Genomic DNA, 22,049 nt, shown 5'->3' with positions numbered 1-22,049 from the left:
GATCCGATCAACCTCAGTTGTATGGAAATCCATCAGTGTCATAATTTTTCTACAGGATATTTGCACTTGCCCTTTGTAAACAAGGAGAAGCATACTAAATTTTCAAGAAAATAATGAATATACAGCATATCTAGAAAATATTTTGAACAAACATGCATTTTAGATGTTGAAGTTGCTGGCCTTCTATAGTTGTAGTTGATCCGATCAATTGCAACTCTTTGTAAGATGGGACCCGGGGTTAAAGTGATTGGTTAACATTGGTTTGACTTTTGAAAAATCTGAGCTAGAAGGTCACACTTGTCACCTGTGTCTGTGATATGTTACAAAAATGAAGCCCAGAAAAAATTGCGTTCGAAAATAATTATTTAGTGCTTCAAAAATTGAAATATAAAGTGACCGGAAACACCATCTTAATTTCATCCCATACACTTATGTGTACTATTTAGGTGTCTGTAAGACGCCTATTTACAAAATCAGGGTTTGCCTTGTAGTTTTAGCTTTTCATTCTCAATAATTGTTGTTTTCAGGGTTTATTAGTTCTAATACATGCACTTGTACACATGTTTCATCTTGGTTTGAGAATTTCTTAAATCGGCTGCTCACAAAGTTAAACAATACCTTTAATGCTTTTCATTGATTTCCTTTTTATCAGGAGAGGGTGGTAAGTCATCTGATGTGATTGATCTCACCCAGGATAGAGACGAGAAGGAAGATCTTCAAAGAGCCATTGCTCTCAGTCTACAGGAAACAACTCAATCAAGCATCGGTGTGTCCGCAGAAGAACAAGATATCAGCAGGTAATAAACTTGTAGAGTGTTTCCAACAACTTCAACTCGAAGAAGCACTCGAAGAAGTCAGGGATGCCACGTTGCAGGTCCAAGTCCGAATTCAGGTCCAGGAAACTCATTTTCTTGTGTACAGAATTCTTATTCTAGATGAATTTCAGGGTTCCATTTAAGTGTATTTGGCATCTCTAGTTGATACTGGAGATAGTGGCTGATCTCTGGTGTTGTAGCTGTACAGACCTGTGTTGTGGCTCAGTGGATAAGTCTTCCGATGTTGAACCACAAGGTCCGGGGTTCAAATCCCACTGCAGCACTCATGTCCTTTGGCAAGGCATTTATCTGCATGTGCCGCTCTCCACCCAGGTGTAGTAAATGGGTACCCTGAAGGAATTCCTTGAATGCTTGATTCGTCCGATCAGGGTAGCCGTGGTAAAGCCTGGGTAAATAAATGCAGCGCTTAAAAACATATGTATAATGCGCTATATAAATGTTGCTTATTAAAGATGACTGAATCAGAGAGGAATGTGCTGTTTTCCGACACTGCGGGTGCAAGAGGTACATTAATGTGCTGACGGTTTAGTCACATCTTTGGTGGACTTCTAAGTTTAAGTTTTGCAAAAGATAGCTGGAGAGAGAGGGTGAAAGAGAGAATGAATCTAGATATATATAGAGAATAGAGAACTGGTGTGTTGGCTGTACCACTAGCAACGATTGATGCATACAAATTTTCATATCATACCCGTACCATTCGTATCTGGAACCGCCTACCGGCTAAAGCAGTTACTGCCCCATCAGTTGCTGTCTTCCGAGGGGGGCTGCCCTTCCTGTCATCAGAGGGTTAAAGCCTCCTGTAGGTTCCAGAATGCTGTAAGCACTAGGAGCATTATTTTTACTTGCACTTCACCAATTTTATTGTAAATAGAATTCCAACAAAATTGTCTACACCATCACCTTCTGTCACAGCACATCCCATCCCAGTTTAGCTTGGAAGAGCTGCTTAAGGGATTATTCCTTCAAGGTTCAAGGTTCAAGGTTCAAGGCTCAGTTGGTAGAGCATCCATCTCACGATAATGGGAGGGCGGGAGTTCGAACCCCGGCCGCATCAGACAAAAAACCCCGTTAAAGAGTGGTTGATGCTGCTACCCTGTTTGGCGTTCAACAATTCAAAGGCTAGAGCTATTGTACATTGATCTGGCACTGCACAATGGCTGCTGGGCCACGATTAATTTTCAGAGTATTTCTACCTCAGATTTCATTTCGAAGAATAAAATATTGATAGATGGATGGGTGGGACATGTGTTGCATGATTCATCAGGGTGCTACATAACTTTTAAAAAGCATTTGCCTGGTCGGGCAAGTAAATTTTTAAAAAGTGGAAATATACTTACCCCAAAATCTATTTCACTTGCCCCCAAAATCCTTGAAAAAATAGTTATATCTCTTTAAGTTTTGCAGTTTTATAAACCATTGATATTTTCTCTCTTTTTCCAAAGTGACTTTATCTTTCCTGCCATGATCAAAATTAGGGTCAATATCATATCGACCCTAATTTTTGTCATTCTACTGTGAGAATTTTGCTTGCCCAATTCGGGCAAGTAGTTTTTGTCTTTACTTGAAAACACTTGCCCGACTCTAACTTTTACTTGCCCCGGGCAATCGGGCAAGTGCTTATGTTGCACCGTGATTCATGAAACTGGTGGAACATTGGCTTAGAAGGATACCCCGGAAAAAAAATTTGGCAAGGAGTGTTGTCTGGCTCCACTGTTCTGAATGGTAGTCTACATGGTTGGTGTAGGGTAACAAAGGAATCCTGACTTGTTGACCTCAAGTAGTCCGCCTAAAGTCAGATCGTTTCCAGTTTGTCTCGCTTCCAGACACAGTCTCTCTTTCAATTTTTATTTGGGATACACTGTATACAAGGGTGCTAGTCCTGAGGCTTTTGCATGATTTCAAACCCTGGCACACCTTCCCATATCAGGCCTTTTCAGGCTTGATATTGTGCATCACATACAGGATCTCTGTTTGTTCTGGCTTCATTTCAGTCCTAGTGAGTTTTGAAAACTGACAGGCATCCCTGTGGATGTTGTCTGGCACATAAAATTAATGTACGTAATAATGTCCAAACTTTATCCTTTTTTTACCGAAAGAGAGTTGTCTTTGTTGTCCATGGATCTTTATATGATATTCTGTGAAATTCATGGGAAATCATTTTGGTATGTGGGAGAAGAATATCTTTGTGCCTTTGAGGAAGACTATGTAGGTTCTAAGGTGTCTTTTGAAAAATGTTGGTTAGTTCGTGACCAGGTTAAGGTATGCCTTTGGTGAAAGTCGTTGTCGTCGCCCCTGTAGTCCTTGTCTGTTGTGACCTATGGATCTCCATGAGTTGAAATGCTGCATTCAATTGGTCCGCTTGTACTAGAGGGAGAGAGCCGTCATTATGCAATCTTGTGTTGTGAAATGTAGGATGGCAGTAGCAGTGTATTACAGTGCTCTAGTATTTATTCCTAGTACATGTATCTGCGAAACATGACGCAAATTGATGAAGCCGACCAGCAAACAGCGGAGAGGTATTTATCGTAAAATATATGAAATATGATTATCAGAATTTCATTTGAAGTATTTGCACTTAGATCTATTTCCTTCATTCCTGATGTTTTCCTTCTATAATAATCAAGATTGACCAAAGCATTTTAAGACCCCCCCCGAGTTACACACAATAATCAACTGCTTATTCTTGTGTTTTATAGCGTCTTTGATTGCTCTTGAGTATTTTTTTTTATTATCTGAGATCATGAATTGTGAACAGAAAATGAAATTATTTTATTGTTTCATTTGTGATTCTTCCCTTTGCAGAGCATCTTTCATACAGATTAGGACAGAAATAGTATTTCATGACAGTCTTAGACCAGATTTTCACTTTAACGTAATACAACAGAGGAATTGAATAAAAAACTGGAAATATTCAACTCACCAATGCAGCGTTTCGCAAAATCTTCGGCATCTTCGGCTTCTTCAGGCGAATGATGATCTTGGCGAAGGGAATGCCCGTATAATGTAGGAGATTCGAAGATTTTAAGCTGTCTTTCGTGTGCTGGACATAGAATCTGCACAATCTCACACATTAAAGGACCTCCCCTTTATAGCGATCATCATTCACCCGTAGGAGCCAAATGGTAATTGGCAAAATTTTGCAACAGTGAGTTGTTATTTACAATTTTTTTTATGTCATGTTTTACAGGACTGGATGAATGAGAAGAATTTACATCAGTCTATCGTATTAACGTTTCATTCATTGTTTATTCTTCTGCCACTGGTAGAATCCTCGAACAGAGCATGTCATAAATAATACACTCTTAGACCACGTTATCATTTCATTCATCATACGAAGCGTTGTGGCCCATTGGATTAGTCTCCAGACCTTCAAACAGAGGGTTGTGGATTCAAATCCCAGCGATGGTGTAATTTCCTTCAGCAAGAAATTGATCCACACTGTGCTGCACTCAACCCAGGTGAGCGGAATCGGTACCTGGTAGGCTTGATTCCTTGCATAGACTGAGCACTGCTGATTAAGTGGTAGCTGGAGGTAAAGTTGAGGAATAATAGTTACGCTCTGCAAAAAATGCATAAATTCAGCTATTATTATCATCATTATGTTACAATGTTTAATTCATTGTTTTCTTTCCCCACTTGTAGAGTTCTTGAACAGAGCATACGTGATGCAGGTCAAGGTAGAAGCAATACATGGTTCGTCGACCCTCTCAATCCTCATGATAGGCAGAGGGAAAGCGGCTGGCCGGTAGGACTAAAGAATGTAGGCAACACATGCTGGTTCTCTGCTGTTATACAGGTAAAAATAAATATTGGTCCCATGCCATCTTATCTGTGTCGGTTAAAGAACAATAGAATAACACCATTACAAACATCATCTAAGCGTAAAAGATGCATTTGCCTATTCCTGTGGCAATTTTAATTCAGTTAATCAAGAACCATTACCTTGTTATGCTATCCAAGACATTTCAATATTTCATTTTTGGGCCAAATTATCAAATCAAATCAAAACAATTGTTTGTAGATGTTTGTTAGAAATGTCAGAATTAATATTTAAAAAGTTGGCATTCTACTAGTTTAATATCTAAAGTGAATGAAATGTAAATAAAAAAAAAAAAAACACACACACATTTTCTCTTCTATTAACGTTTGTTGGATACATGTACATTTATTTCATTAAGTAGTCCTAGGGCTTTGCTTTAGAAGTCAATTTTAAGTATGGACATGCAAAAGATAATTGATATGGCAGGGATTTAATGTAGTTTCAGGTTATACTTGGATATAAAGATGTCCATGTCTGACAGAAAAGGTGACATTTTGGTATACATAGCCACTCTGTGTAATGTTTCCTCCCTTTCATTATTTTTTTGTCTCACCTGAACAAAGTTCAGCAGAGACCTAGTGATCACTTTTCCTGTTGGTCTGTTGTTCTGTTACAAAAATGGTTAAAGTTTCTGTTCAACTTGCTCTCATTTCTTCATTTCTTGATCAATTATGTTCATACTTGGTACAAATGATTCTTGGGTAGTACCACATGTGAGGTTATGAGAAAGGTGAGGTCAAAGATCATCAAGGAGTCGAAAGGCTGAATTATATGAGGTCATGTCCATCCTATGTTCATTCATATTGCATAGTTTAGTGATCGTGAAATCAAGCAAATCAAGACTTGTAATTCGGGAACTAATTTGTCTTCATTGCTGTTTTTTTCTTTCTCAATCCCTTCAGTCACTATTTCATCTTCCTGCCTTCCGTCAACTGGTGCTCAACTTCAGCCCTCAACCTGCCAAAAACACAGGGACGGGAGATGCCAACAGTCATGTAAGTAGATTTTTTTCTTCTATTTATCCTCATTTGAGGTACTTTATTGTCCATAAAAATATCAAAAGATACAAGTCTTTACATAAACAAAATTCATATCATATTACACAACAATATTTTACAAAAAATACAACAAATGCAATAAAATATGCTTCTTACACTAACAGTCACAATTCCTCGGCCCGCTGTCATCCGTCGAGAACCAGAGAACAATAGATTCAGTGGACTGAATCCATTGCTCTCCGGCTCCAACAGGCCAGCCAACAGTAGACCCAAAAACCGTGACTGGTAGTGTATTCACTCAAAGTAAAAAAATGCATCTTCTGCAACTCAGTTTCATTAAATCTTTTCTGATTGTACTTCAAACTTATGTGAAATTTTATTTATGCTTTCAAATATTTCAATAGATAGTTTCCATGTAACACGTGTGTCTTTTTTTCATTACATTCTTTGACATATGGTGGCATCGTGGTCTAGTGGTTTTGACTCTTGTCTTTCAATCAGAGGGACGTGGGTCCGAATCCCAGTCATGGCGTGTTTTCCTTGTGCTGCACTCAACCCAGGTTAGGTGAATGGATATACCTGCTAGGATTAACTCCTTGAATGACCTTGAAAGGCAGCTCGAGCTGAAGCTGGGGAAATAATAGAAATAACAGCGTGTCTCGGAATAGATTATATCTATGTGTATGGTAACTGGTAGTGATTATTTACCTGATTGGTAAAGCATGAATGCTTGTAAGCAAGCAACCAACCAGAGGATCGACAGCGTAATGTCTTCTCCGAGGGACCTGGTAATGAGAATTTAAATGCCTTACCAAAGGCACTAGCGCACCAAGTGGGTATGGAACCCAAGTCACAGGAATACGAAACCTTTTGTGCCTCCTAAATGGCACCAAATAAATGCCTATTTTTTATGTTATTATTAGATGAACATTAGTACTTCACTACACTTGAGCTGTATACATTATACTGTAGGGCTGGATTTACTTATTCAGAAATGTAACAATTCTTTATGGAAACTAATATAAAATGTGGCATCTCATCTGAATATGATGTTCGATCATGGCCAGCAGTGAAAACCATGATACGTTGACGTATATCAGCCTCAAAAACAATTATCAAGTTTTGTCAAGGAATATATTCCACTGTCTTGTTCATTTTTTTTTCATGATTGAGAAATGATCACATATTGACAAGCCACAGCCCAGCCAATGCACTGATTAGTCCATCTTACCCACGTAATATGATTTTGATTTATACAGAATCACAGAAATCTTTTATTCATGTCGGAGCTCAGATCTCTGTTTGCCCTGATGCTTGGTACCAATAGAAAGTATGTGGACCCTTCCAAGTCTGTCCAGATCCTCAAAGCAGCTTTCAGTGGTGGAGGTGCAGATAACCAACAGGTAGGCCATCATTGGTGTCAATATAGGGGTTCTACTTGGAGGGGGGATGGGGAGGGGGGGAACCACTGTGATCCTCAAAGCAGCTTTCAGTGGTGGAGGTGCAGACAACCAACAGGTAGGCCATCAATGGTGTCAATATAGGGGGTTCTACTTGGAGGGGGGATGGATAGGGGGGGAACCACTTTGATCCTCAAAGCAGCTTTCAGTGGTGGAGGTGCAGACAACCAACAGGTAGGCCATCATTGGTGTCAATATAGGGGGTTCTACTTGGAGGGGGATGGGGAGGGGGGAACCACTGTAATCCTCAAAGTAGCTTTCGGTTGTGGAGGTACAGATAACCAACAGGTAGGCCATCAGTTGTGTCAGTTATCAATAGAACTACACGTTCAGAAGGGGTAGGGGGAGACGGCCGGGGGGTGGGGGGGGACAACCACTGTAATCCTCAACTTAGCTTTCGGTTGTGGAGGTACAGATAACTAACATGTGAGCCGTTAGTGGTTTCAGTTATCAATAAAACTATAGGAAAGGGTAGGGGGATCCACTTGGAGGGAGAGGAACCACTTTGATCCTTAAAGTAGCTTTCAGTGATGGAGGTGCTGATAATTAAAAGGTAAGCTCTTATTGATGTCAGTTATAATAAACAACAAAAAGGTAAATGACTGTGTCTAAAGCACAAATAATCAGAATTTTAGAGGAAAATATTACTTAATTTATGATGATTAACCTGAAGTTGTGACATAAATTTTATGAAAAACAATTGTGACTAAAATATTAAAAAATGGTTTTGTACTTTTAGTAACTGATGTTAACTTTGAGCTAGTATTATATATCCCTTTGAGTGTTCTTATACAAGTAGCCTATACTTATAAATGCTGATTAAAACTATCAATTCATAGCTCATTGTCATCAAAGATATTGATTACTTTAATCTTTTAAAAATGCTATGTCATGTTTTTTTTCTATAGGATGTTAGTGAGTTTACTCATAAACTCTTGGAATGGTTAGAAGAGGCCTTCAAATTAGACACATCAGGACATCCCTCACAGAATGAAGGGTAAGTCACCCCCATTCTCCTGAATGGTATGTTCCTCTTCCATTTTATTAACCCACATGTGCAACCCCAATCAGTTGCATGTACATTGCGAGGCAAGGGTCCTGGTGGGTGTTACATATAGCTGTTCGTAAGTTTAACTTTAAGAACGACTGGTGATCCTTTCTTGTGGTAAATGATGTTCACCCTTACATGTTGGTGATTATTTAGCGCGTAAGAAAGGATCACCAGTCATTCTTAAAGTTGCTCTTAACTTACGAACAGCTTTAGGGTGTTTCATAAAGCTGTTCGTAAGATACGAATGACTTTACGCACGACTGGTGATCCTTTCTTGTGCTATGTGATATCCCTATGTAATTGAGTTATGACCGAAGAAAATGTTCCCATCATCCGTAAAGTCGTTCGTAAGTTAAGTGCGACTTTAAGGACGACTGGTGATCCTTTCTTCTGGTAAATGGTATATTCATTGGAGATGGTTTAGCGCGTAAGAAACGTTCTGAAAGCCGCTCTTGACTTACGAACAGCTTTATAAAACGGCCCCCTGGTGTTTTTTTGCCTCAAAGGTACAGTTTTGATGCCAAACAAATAATGATAATGAGAATAATGATTACAATGAAGATGGTGATGGTAATGGTGATGCTGCTGAATGGTAATGATGATGATGATAATCATAATAATCCTGTTGCAGAGCTGAAGGAGGTGAGAGTACCAACAAGAACCCTATGCTAGACCTCTTCTACGGTCAGTACAAGGCCGAAGGTATCAACGAGGGCAAGGTCTTCAGTAACCTTGAGACTTTCGGACAGTGCCCTCTACAGATCAACGGTTATAATGACCTTCACCAGAGCCTGGAGGCATCCATGTCCAAGGCGGAAATCGAAACGGTCAATGGAGATGCAACCTACAGATCAGCACAGGAGGTAAGAAGCCGAGTTGATTTGGTGAAATGTGGGCACTGTTTAAAGAGAAATTCCAGTAGTTGCAGTAAACACTGATTTCATGAGAAAGTCTGTAAAACAAGGCTTAATTGCCAGTATATCATCGAGGATCTAGATCTGGTACAGTTACATAAACTGAACTTCGTGAAATCTTGAAATCTACGCTGAAAAATGTTCAGACTAAAGATTTCCAACACAGATAAGCACACGTGGGACAGTGTATAATTGTTGCTTTGAATGTCGGGCCCGACGCTCTACCTGAATCTTGTGCTTATTTGCTGATTTCTCACAATTTCTTCCAGAATCATTTGGCACATATGTTATATTTATACAAACAGACACTTTGGTGGTCATTTCATTGGATTCTGTACGAACTCATTTTGATATCGTTACCAAAACTAGCATTTACCTTTAAGTAAAGACACCATTATGGTAACTTTGCTATGCAATGGTAACTTCCATGGAATCATTGATTTTGATTGGATGGTGAGCATCGTTGCCATGGTAGTTACCATTGGATGGCAAAGTTACTATAATAGTAACTTTTGTGCAGTGGGGCCCTGGTAATGGAATTAATTCAGTGAATTCTTGAAGATCCTGAATTTTGTGAGTCCCCTTGTGATTCCCAGGTGATCATAACAGTCTAAGCAGAAAGAACTTACCGATTGGCATAAGAGGTTTTGCGCAGAGATAATTCAGGGATTTCTGGAAAGTCATGAAAATTGTGAAAACCCTTCTGTTTCTCAGAAGATAGCAATAGTCTGCCTACAGAGAGGTTAGAAGATCAGTTAAATTAGAGAGCTTGTTTGGTCCAGGGAATTATTGTAGTGTGGGCTTTTGTAAATACCACTCTTTTAAGAGCTTGAATTCAGGGAAAGTGAGCTAATGTATAAATAACCCCCATATTTTTTTAATAATGAGCAATATTCTTATTTCATATATGTGTTTTGCTACACCTAGATTGATTTTGATAGGAGGTGCTATAGCTCAGTCGGTAGAGTGGGGGTTCGGGATTCTGATGACCCGGGTTCGCTTCCCACTTGGTGTGCTAGTGACCTTTGGTAAGGCATTAATCCGCATTACCAGGTCTCTCAGAGAGGATCTTAAGCTGTCCATCCACTGGTTGCTTGCTTACGAGCATTCATGCATTCTTAGCAATCAGGTAGAAAAAAATCACCACCCTTTATCATATGATATTTTCCTTGACTATTATTTTTGTCTATTTTGTTCTTTTTTTTTATTCTAGCACTGGTTCACAAGGTTACCCCATGTTTTAATCTTCGAGCTTTCAAGATTTCAATTCAACCAAGAGCTTGGCCGGCCAGAGAAAATACACAACCAATTTAAATTCCCTTCACTACTTTACATGGATAGGTATGGTCATATTATTTTTTCCCCATAGTCCCACATGTGAATATATGTGTTTCATAATAATGTAAAAAGCGTGTTCAGAACAATATACAGAGCTGTTAAATGTTACTTTTTTGTGCTGAAAAATGAGAAGAATACTGATGTTTTCATGCAAAATAATGATGTCTATATTTGCAGTGTTTATGCATTATCCTATGGTGTTTCTTTGAAAATGCTGATTTCCATACCAAAATACTGATTTTTCAGTTTTTAAAATACTGAAATGTCGGTGGTCAGGTTGGCAAATCTGAATATATGTTCCGTTGGAGGATAAAAAAGATCCAGTTTGGGGTAAATCTAAAACAATCATGAGTTCTTAATTTTGATTTGTTCCGGTAGGATTGCTTGTGACATCACATGGGAACACTATTATTATTGTTTCAAGTGATAATAGGATTGGCGAAAAGTTGATGTAGGTAGGTTCACCTCACAAAGTGTGATTACATCATTTTGCTATTTTCGTGTAACTCGTCATTGTTATGTTACGTCGAAGTTGAATGAATTATTCTATACTTTTCAACAATTACTTAAAGGACAAGTCCACCCCAACAAAAACTTGATTTGAATAAAAAGAGAAAAATTCAACAAGCATAACACTAAAAATTTCATCAAAATCGGATGTAAAATAAGAAAGTTATAACATTTTAAAGTTTCGCTTATTTTCAACAAAATAGTTATATGAACGAGCCAGTTACATCCAAATGAGAGAGTTGATGACATCACTCACTCACTATTTCTTTTGTATTTTAATATATGAAATATTTTTATTTTCTCGTCATTGTCATGTGAAATGAAGTTTCATTCCTCCCTGAGCACGTGGAATTCCATTATTTTAACATTTTGTGCTTAAGGCAATGAGGTCCTAATCATCAAATTCGTTAAAATTGAAATATTGTATAATTCAAACAATAAAAAACAAAAGAAATAGTGAGTGAGTGACGTCATCGACTCTCTCATTTGGATGTAACTGGCTCGTTCATATAACTATTTTGTTGAAAATAAGCGAAACTTTGAAATGTCTTAACTTTCTTATTTTACATCCGATTTTGATGAAATTTTCAGCATTGTGCTTCTCTGATTTTTCTCTATTGATTTAAATCAACATTTTTCTGAGGTGGACTTGACCTTTAATATCTTTTTGGTTGTATGCAGATATATGGATGCTAACAGGGAAGTTGTTAGAAAAAAGCGGGAAGAAGTTGCCATCCTTCGCCTACAGTATAGTGAACTGCAGTCTAGATTAGAAAGGTAGGAACTGATCGATGCATTGGTGAAATGATAATGAAGATATATGAGATGCATAATTTGATTTGATTCGATTTTATTGTTTACTTCTGCAATTACATCATTCGTATATAATACATTTTCCATAACATAACAAACATAGTATATTGAGAACTTTTTTGGCATGAATCATAACTAAATGTACTAAAATTATCATTACTGAAAACAAAACTGATCTCATACCAAATTAGTTAACATTTACAATTTGCAGGAGAAGGATTGTCATCATAAGCAGATTGCTTGAAAAAATGACAACCCCAGGTTAAAACTCATTGATTAATATAATACATTAATACAGCAGAATCGATATACAGTACATTTCATGAAAAACAGCAGTAATGTAATTTGAGCAATGAAGATGGAGATGATAAGGATGAAGATGATGGTGAAATGGTGAAGATGAAGGCGATGGAGAGGATGATTATGCACACATATCCACCTTGTCATGTACTAAAGGTCAGGGTTCCCAGCCCATCAGGGAAAATTATTTTACTTTTTTCCAGTCAGGGAAAATATCAGGGAATTTGATAAGAATTACCTCAAATCAGGGAAAAATGCCTGAAATGAGGGAAAAAACTGGGGAATTTTGATCGGCCCAAAAGTCGAAAGCACGGTAGTCAGTCACACTCTGGTATATTTTGTTGCATTTCAAAACAACATCCATTGAATGACTGGTTATGGTGGTTTTTTAGGTTTTTTTTTAAATGTAATTCACGTCAACAAATTTGAAAACATGTGAAACTAAGAATGGGTTTAAATAATTATCAGGGAATTTTAAATTTCATAGGGGGAAAAATCAGGGAATTTAGCTTTCTTGAAAAGCTGGGAACCCTGAAGGGCTCCTATGTATTCCAGCCTAAGCTGAGCTATCAATGTCAGTTGTCACATCAGATCTTTTTGAGATATTCCTTCCTGCTTGTACCCGTTTACATCACCTGGGTCAAGTGCAGGGTGATGTAAATGAATATCTTGCTGAAGGAAATTACACCTTGACTGGGAATTGAACCCAAGTTGAAATAAATGCATGCTTTGTTTGTTTTCAATCTCTGCCACTACTTTCTTCATCTTTCCGGCCCAATCCTCTCTCCGTACTTTCTACCTAAATCTCCTTTTAATGAACTTTTCCACTTACCCACCTTTCTCTGTCTGTCTCCCTATGCCGTCTTGATCCTTTCCCATCTTTTCTTTTCTAAGTACCTTTCCTTCATGCATGTACAATGTGCCTCATTGTGGTGGTTATAATTTGCGTATTTAATATTTATAATGTTCAATACAATGTATGATTTTATTTACTTTCAACAATTTATTTCCTTGTATTATAATAAGAACTACAAGTGATTTTATTTAATTTTTCATGTCATGTTTGTACTTGAGTATTATTTTGTTATTGTAAAATTGTACATATGTTTGTATTCAGCCTTTGGCTGCAACGCATGTTTTTGATAAACCTTTATTGAACTGAATTGAAAAAGACTCTCTGATTGCAAGGCGAGAGTAAGAACCAGTATATTGCTATGCTTCCGTAAGGTTTCTGCCTATATGAAATGTAGAATGAAATACATGTAGAGAATGAATATACAGAATTGTTTAGTTGTAGAAAAAAAAATGTGTTCTGTGCATGTTTGCTTGGTTAAAGCCAGGGTAATATCTGTATTATGCCTTGAGACATTAGACTTTGATGTGATATGCACTATAAAACTATGGGATATTGTTATCTACCATCATTATTATTATAGGTGAAAATAAAACAGAATTCAAGTAGCTCCTCGTTCTCCTTCTGATATCCTGTCATCCTACCAAATTACTTTTTCTGGTTATTTGCTCTGAAATAGATTTTTATGCTATGGAAGCGGTGCTAAGCGAATGCCTTTATACGATGTCCTTCAATACACGTTAGAATATGCAAACAGCGGATGCCCGGAACAACGGCATCTGGATGGGATGGGAAGCCCTCGGACTAGCTGCAATAATAACTCTGCCAATGAAGATGTGGAGATGGCCTCGCCATGTGGGTCAGCAAAGAATAGCCCAAGACCAGGGTAAGAGGGATAGATGGGTGGGTAGATGGATGGATGGTTGGATAGATTGATGGATGGATAGGTGGATGGATGGATGGATGGGTGGGTGGATGGATGGATGGGTGGATGGATGGATAGATGGAAGGATGGGTGGATAGATGGATGGATGGAGGGAGGGATGGGTTGATGGATGGGAGATTGATGGGTAGATGGATGGATTGATGGATGGATGGGTGGATGGATGGAGGGATGGTTGGTTGGATGGATGGATGGGTGGATGGGTTGATGGATGGATGGTTGGATAGATTGATGGATGGATAGGTGGATGGATAGATGGATGGATGGATGTGTGGGTGGATGGATGGGTGGATGGATGGAGGGATGGTTGGGTTGATGGATGTGTGGGTGGATGGATGGATGGGTGGATGGATGGAGGGATGGTTGGGTTGATGGATGGATGGAGGGAGGGAGGGGCGGATGGATAGATGGGTGGATGGATGGATGAATGGATGGGTGGATAGATGGATGGAGGGAGGGATGGGTTGATGGATGGGAGATGGATGGTTGGATGGATGGATTGATGGATGGATGGGTGGATGGATGAATGGATGGATGGATGGAGGGAGGGAGGGAGGGGTGGATGGATGGATGGAGGGAGGGAGGGAGGGGTGGATGAATGGATGGGTGGATAGATGGATGGATAGATGGAGGGAGGGAGGGGTGGATGGATGGATGGATGAAAGGAAGGATGGATGGATGGAAGGAAGGATGGATAGATGGATGGATAGATGGGTGGGTGGATGGATGGATAGATTGGTGGAGGGAGAGAGGGGGAGGGAGGGAGGAGGGAGGGAGGGGCTGGCGGGCGGATGCATGGAAAAATGGATGGAGGGAGGGATTTATTGGAAATTTTACCTTTTTATTTTTAAAAAATTATTCAAGGTAGAGCCACCCACAAAATTTGATTGAAAATAATAAAGGATAATAGAAAATTCTCTCTAATCAATCTATCCCTCTGTATTTTTTCCTCTCTGTCATCTCTCGCTCTCTTCTCTGTCTGTATGTATCTATTTCAGATCCTCACCAAACCTTCAGCCCATGCAGCTTCCCTTCTCCCCACCCAGCCCCACCTCTCTCTCCAGCTCACCAACAGTGTCTTCCAAAGTCCCAAGGTACCAGAAGCCACCACCGTTGAACCTTCTAGACAAGCCCTCATTACACCACTCCACCGCTGGTTCCCCCGGCCACACCTCTGGGGGCCCCAGCGGTACCAGCCCAGGACCGTCAATGAAGCATGAGCTGCCTTCGCCTAAGCCTGGCCACATTACCGATTCTGAGCTAGATATCTTACAAGGGTGCCTGAAGAGATGGAGAACGGAGGTCATGAGTGAGGTCAAAGGTCAGTTCTCATTTCTTGTCTGTTCCAATAAAACCTTTTAAAGTAATTTTAGTTCATACTGGGTCCTGTTGTACAATGAGTTACAATTGATCCGATCAATCGCAACTATGGACGGCCAGCAACGTCAACATCTATTATGCATGTTTGTTCAAAATATTTTCTCGATGTGATGTATATTCATGTATTCATTGTTTTCTTGAAAATTCATTGCACTTCTCTTTGCATAAAAAGGACATTGTGCAAATTTTTGGAAGAAAAAATTGTGACACTGATGGATTTCCATAGTTACTTGATCGGATCAATTGTAAGTCTTTGTACAACATGGTCCTGGAGACCTATTGACCAAGGTCCCATTACAAAAAACTTGGGGGGGGGGGGTTGTTTCACAAAATTGGCATGAAAAGACTAGTGATGCCCTTTATACGGCATGCCACTGGCATTGAGTGCGACTCTAAGTCACACTTTACATGTACATCTTTGTGAAACACCCCCTCTTATGATACACAAATTCTATAACAAATCTACTATCATCCAAGCAAATCAAATGATTTCAGGATACCTGAACTGCTATTTCAAATTTGTTATTATATAACAGTTATAATAAAAACAAGTCCTAGATATATCTCATCCTGTTAATGATTCAACTACAATACTTGGAATGCAGTTTGTATATATTTCTTGTTGCTGTGACTGACAAGCCTCTGTAATTTTTACAATTAAAATCAGCATTTGTAATGATGAATTTTTGCAATAGAAAAGATAACCAATTGCTATAATGCTATAATTACCAGTATTGATGGGGCAATAAGAAAAGAAAAATTCAGAGAAAATATCAAAAGAAAGTCGACACTAGTTGTTGTCTCTCTGAGCTTTTAGCCCCATTTAGTCCTATTTGAACTGGGCTATTTCAGACCAAGATATACAGGGGGGGGGTTCAATTTGAACCCCCCCCCCTCAGATCTTGTTGATTGCACGATCACAACACGGAATCTTATTTTTGAGCAATTTTAGGACTGACAGGCACTTATAAAATGGCATGTAAATTTGAAACTGCGTATCCGAGCGTCGCAAGTTTTGCCTCAAAAGATGCGTAAGACTTGAAAGTAAAAAGTGAGTGAGCAGCGCAGTTAAAATAATCTGCGCAGTGGCGTAGTGACAAAAAATTTGTCGAGGGGGGTCCCCCCAGTTTAATAAGGGTTAAAGGTGCCATGAGGTAGTATTCGGTCCTTGATAACTACTTTGATCCGTGCTTAACACAAGTCAGTTTCCAATATTCCTTATTTTTCACCATTTTTCTTGATATCCAGACTTGCACCATGAGATTGCCAAAGTGGAAGAGAAGATTCATACAACATATGAGGAAGCTGAGCTCAAATATGTGAGTTTCCTTATCTTAAATCTAAAAGGGATCAGGGTTCTGTAACACAAAGGTTAGCGATTGATCGTATGCTTAATTTTTTATGATTGATTGTACATTGTAGTCTATGGAATCGATTGTAGAAAAATGTTCTACGATCATGGGTGAGTTTTGTGTTACGGGACCCGGGTGGGTGTTTCATGAAAGTTGTCAGCACTGACTAAATTGTCGGTGCTGACAATTTCAGTGAAATCTTTGTATTTGTATTCAGCGCTATGTAAATGTTACATATTATTATTAGGTCATATCCATCCTTTAAAAAAATTTATTCAACTTGCTCTCATTTCTTTATTTCTTCATAAATATTTGTCACACTTGGCTCAAATGATTCTTATTACTTCTTTTCTTTCTTTATTCAGAGGGCCTCTTTTGAAAGCTTGGATTATTTTTAACATTATGGGGCATTTCGCCCTTCACAATATTTTCTTAGAAGTTACATTGCTCATATCATTAACATCTTTATTATCCTCGTTATCCATCGTAGCAAAAGTACCGCCTCCATGCTGTCCTAGTTCACGAAGGTCAAGCCCTAGCCGGTCACTACTGGGCCTACATTCTAAACCACAAAAGGAACGTGTGGATCAAATTCAATGACATCGCCGTTACCGAGGTAACATGGGAGGAGCTAGAGAGGGTGTCATTAGGAGGAGACGGTAACGCTAGTGCCTATTGTGTCATGTATGTTGAGTCTGGTAACCGAGCGCTATTTGAAGGTAAGCTACATGTAAGATCTCATTTTGCGGGGATGTGTTATGTTCTGTATGTGGTTTTCTTATAGGTTTTTGCAGATCTGTATCATATCAATTTGAATGCTTTGATAATCCTGGCTCATCCATTCAGGATTTTGATTAAGGACATTATATGCTTTACTTTTACATAAGATTCATGATATATAATATAATAATAATATTCCGCATTTATATAGCGCTTAATACATCGGAACGACGTCTCTAAGCGCTTTACAGACATATTATTATTATTGATCGTCTTGACTAATGTTGGAACATGTTTCGACAAATGAAATTAAAGTGAAGCATTTTCTCCATCAAATTTGTACAGGGGTTTGGGATGTTCACAAGATTCAGTATTCAATTTCAAATATTGAGAATTATGTATCAAATAAAAGGATATAATTAGATCATTCAGAAATTGGACTTGTCAAGTCATGACCCCCAAATATTTACAGATTTTGCTTCAGTGATCACAAAAAGGTAGGAAGGTATGTTCTATCAGCAATGTCTGTTCAGCAGTTTACTTTTTCTCTGAAATTCACAAAGCTAATGCAAAATTTCAAGACCATTTTTTGATGACTTCTTGCACAATGGAGACATGATGCTGTACTTTAATACTAGTCTGCAGGCGCAGACCCTGATTGGAACTTTGATCAACGAGTGTGCCTCCACGCAAAGACTAGCACATACAAAACTTGCTGTTCCAATACGGCCTTCAGTACACAAGGCATGAGTAGGCTGCACATTCAGACCCTTAACTCGATTGAAGGGTTTGCCCAGCAGACTACTTCAATACCTTCACTAAGTCCAGCCCTTTTATGGTTCAATTTTATTGTTTCTTTACAGAGGTCCATGCAGAAACTGGTCTGATCAACTTGGATGACCTGGCCAACGACCTCCGACAACTCATCGTCGACGACAACCAGAAATTTGAAGAGGAGCTGAAGCAGTGGGACGAGCAAGTGCAGCTACGCCGACAACAACAGTTGCAGCTTCAGCTTCAACAGGTAATGATGATGGTGGTGGTGATGATGATGATGATAATGATGATGATGATGATGTTAATGATGGTGAAGATGTTGCTATTGGTGATGATGATGATGATTATGATGATAATGATGGTGAAGATGTTGCTATTGGTGATGATGGTGAAGACGATGATGATGATGATGGTGAAGATGTTGCTGTTGATGATGATGAAATTGGGGCTGTTGCTGGGGATGTTACCGATGATTGCGATAATAATGATAGTTGTGATTGCGATGGTGGTTATGGTGATGATACATTGATGTTGGTGCCAAAGGATTCTGGAAAAATTGGTGTACTTGCTGAGAAATAAGCACGGCGTTCCAGCCGAATGTCTAATTTTTTTTTTCCAAGTATTATCTGTGTCGTTGATATACTGCAATCGTAAGTCAGCTTAGATTTCAGAATTTTAAAAATATCAGCTAATATACCACTACCAGATCTAGATCTACATGTACAATGATATAGTGACATTTATTAACCTTGGTTTTGCAGACTTTCTCTTGAAATCAGTGTTTACTGCTACTTTTTTCATTTACCTAAAAAACCATTCTCTTAGCAGGGAGAGAGAGGACAAGCCGACGGTGGGACCAGGGAGAAGATTACATCAAGAGGAGCAAACACTACTAACAATGATGTTGTCCCTCTTGATGATGTCCCTATGAGGGACGAGGATGATGCCATGTCACCGAGGAGAGGACCGCCCCTTACCAATCAGGACAGCATGGAGACAAGTCGTAAGTTATATTTGTTACCCCAATAATAAGTCACAAGGCAAGGAGGCTATTTGGTAATAGTCAATAAAATAATTTAGTTCTCCAAAAGTAGACTTTAAAAAGTTGGCTTATCCTGGGATCTTAGTGTGGAGCGTTGTGGCCCAGTGGATTAGTCTTTTGACTTCGAAACAGAGGGTCGTGGGTTCGAATCCCAACCATGGCGTAATTTCCTTCAGCAAGAAATTTATCCACATTTTACTGCACTCGACCTACATGTAGGTTAGGTAAATGGGTACCTGGCAGGAATTTATTCCTTGATATGCTACTGCGCTTTACATTAAATGGCTGTGGGGCAAATGCCAGGGTAATAATATCCAATTAAAGGAGAATGAAACCATTGAAACAAGATAGCTTTTGTGAAAACAGAAAAATCAAAGAAACAGATCAACAAAAGTTTGAGAAAAATCGGACAAATAATGAGAAAGTTATGAGCATTTGAATATTGTGATCACTAATGCTATGGAGATAGCAAATTGGCAATGCGACAAAGATGTGTGATGTCACTTGTGAACAACTCTCCCATTACTTTAGTATATATTTCACTTGAATTGCCTCTTTTATCACATCTATCCATAGATCATGTGTTCTTTCTACATGAGGGCATGTAATACATATTTTTTAAGAATACATCATGGATAAAGAGTTTGTATCATCATAAGAAAAAGCAAAAAGAGACATTTTGAGGGTATTTTATAGTCCACCAAAGGGAAAGTTGTTCATCACTGACATCACACATCCTTGTCGCATTGCCAATGGGAGGATCTCCATAGCATTAGTGATTGCAATATTCAAATGCTCATAACTTTCTAATTTGTCTGATTTTTCTCAAACTTTCTTTATTCTTATTCTTAGATTTTCTGTTTCTACACAGCCTATTTGTTCCAAAGGTTTCATTTCCCTTTAAGCGCAAAGGGATGCATTTGGCAGTGATATGCACTATACATGTATAAGCATGATGGTATTATTATTTAGTCTTTCTTGGTCACCATTTCTTTTTCCTATCAGCTTAGTACTTTCACTGAGATTGCACAGTGTGCGCGTCTCATATTTGTGTGAATCTTTACAGTGCAGTTCCTCCTGAAAGACGAAGCTTAGACTCTTAGGCCCGTATTCTGAAATCGTATTAAACTCAAACTCAGGTTTTTGTGGTTTAAGTATGGATAGCCAATTGTTACATAAGTCACTAACAGTAGAGATATCATATTTCAGCTCATTTGGCCCTCAAATCATTCATAATTGTTAAGGAAGTATAAATATATGATTGTCTTCACCATTGAAGAATCAGGAAAGAGTACAGTAAATGTAAAAAAACATATGACTTATGAAAAATGTTGACACTTTTGGCTTCCCATAATTTTAGACCATGTTCTAAATTTTAGACCAAGTTAAACCTGACTTCAGAATACAGGCCTTAATGTATTTTGTTCACCTTACCTGATTAAAGTTCTATGTAGATTGCGATAACTGTGGAGCATTTCCATCTACTCTATTCCTATTCAGATCCAGAGACCAGGCCCAAGACCCCTAAGAGTCCTAGAACACCAAAGAGTCCTGTCACCACTGCTCCTTTCTTTGGAGAAGGTGGCCCAGAGGCAGCAGTGCAGCAGGTTAGTGTACAATTTTGCACCCAACAGAGACAAATTTATTTTTTTATATTTTATTTTCTTTCTCTTTAAAAATCAATAAGTTTACAATCACAATTCATATAAATCAAGATTTTATACATGTATACGATGCAAATAAGTATATCAGTATCAATGAGATTACAAGTTTTAAGAATTATTACAATGAAGTTAACTGCCCAATAATATATCTCTTCCATAACAATGTGAATACAGAGGGGAAAAAAACATATCAATCGACAAATGTGTAAAAGATGACTTTTTCCCTGAACAGGATAGAAATAATCTCTTTTGCACATAATTGTACAAGAAAAAAAAAAGATAAAAGATTTTAAAGGTTAAAGCTAAATTCCAGTTGTAACAATTTCAAAATGAGTTCGTACAGAATCCAATGAAATGACCACCAAAGTGTCTTTGTATAAATGAAAAATATGTGCCAAAGGATTCTGGAAGAAATTATGTGATTGCTGAGAAATTAGCAAATAAGCACGGGATTTGGCTCAAGTGTCGGGCCGACATTCAAAGCAATAATAATACACTGTCCCACGTGTGCTTATCTGTGTTGGTGATCTTCAGTGTGAACATTTTTCAGCACAAAGTTCAGTTTATGTAACTGTACCAGATCTAGATCCTCAATGATATACTGACAATTAAGCTTGGTTTCACACACTTTCTCGTGTAATCAGTGTTTACTGCAACTACTTTCATTTATCTTTGACTAGAGGATGGTATTTATGCTAATTCAATGCTGCCCTCTGTGAGCACATAATGTACATTCTTCTTGTGTCTTCATGGAGTTGATAAAAAGTAGTTAAATTTTGAAGAAATGACAATGTTTGCATTAATAGATGCATACAGGTAACTCTCACAATGTCAGTGCTATCATTATAATATAGTATTGTGATACAGCACAGAGTAAGCTCGTTCCACACCTGTCTCAGTCATGCCATTATTTTTCACAGCATATACAGTTGTCCTCAAAATTATTCATACCCCATTGAAAATAACAGTCTTTGTTAGATTCTTCCTTTGTAAAAGCTATGATGTTGGTACTTCCTGTGTATCTTTTGTCTACTTGTTGCTATGCACAAATCCACATATGAGTTGGCTAAACTTCATTTGCATAATAATAGATAAGTCCAAAAGTTATTTTTCCCTCATGTTCAGAATTATTCATACCCCTGACAATACCTCAACAAAAATGTTCTTTCTTCATAGTATCCATTGTTTTCCTTTCCTGAGAATGTGTTAATCTTTGTCCTATAGTTATTTCAAGATGTTCCAATGGATTAAATACTTTTTTTGTTGACCAAATGTTAA

The 22,049-nt window shown here is 38.3% G+C and overlaps 1 protein-coding gene across 3 annotated transcripts in view; it reads left to right on the top strand.

Moving 5' to 3' along the window:
• Positions 1-22,049, top strand: part of LOC121419808 (ubiquitin carboxyl-terminal hydrolase 25-like) — a 53,178-nt gene that overhangs the window by 20,843 nt on the left and 10,286 nt on the right. For 2 of the 3 annotated variants that reach the window (XM_041614271.1, XM_041614268.1), the window contains exons 3-17: positions 653-797; positions 4,479-4,632; positions 5,559-5,651; positions 6,914-7,057; positions 8,023-8,111; positions 8,797-9,028; positions 10,293-10,420; positions 11,609-11,704; positions 13,573-13,779; positions 14,835-15,157; positions 16,465-16,535; positions 17,059-17,287; positions 18,152-18,312; positions 18,891-19,068; positions 20,608-20,714. In XM_041614271.1, the coding sequence (XP_041470205.1) occupies positions 653-797; positions 4,479-4,632; positions 5,559-5,651; positions 6,914-7,057; positions 8,023-8,111; positions 8,797-9,028; positions 10,293-10,420; positions 11,609-11,704; positions 13,573-13,779; positions 14,835-15,157; positions 16,465-16,535; positions 17,059-17,287; positions 18,152-18,312; positions 18,891-19,068; positions 20,608-20,714 (2,357 nt within the window). The remainder of the gene's footprint in view (positions 1-652; positions 798-4,478; positions 4,633-5,558; positions 5,652-6,913; positions 7,058-8,022; positions 8,112-8,796; positions 9,029-10,292; positions 10,421-11,608; positions 11,705-13,572; positions 13,780-14,834; positions 15,158-16,464; positions 16,536-17,058; positions 17,288-18,151; positions 18,313-18,890; positions 19,069-20,607; positions 20,715-22,049) is intronic. The other variant, XM_041614270.1, reaches the window with a different exon arrangement.

This window comes from Lytechinus variegatus, chromosome 8 (assembly GCF_018143015.1).
Source record: "Lytechinus variegatus isolate NC3 chromosome 8, Lvar_3.0, whole genome shotgun sequence".
NCBI classification, from domain to species: Eukaryota; Metazoa; Echinodermata; class Echinoidea; order Temnopleuroida; family Toxopneustidae; genus Lytechinus; species Lytechinus variegatus.
This window is presented reverse-complemented; position numbering and strand designations above follow the sequence as displayed.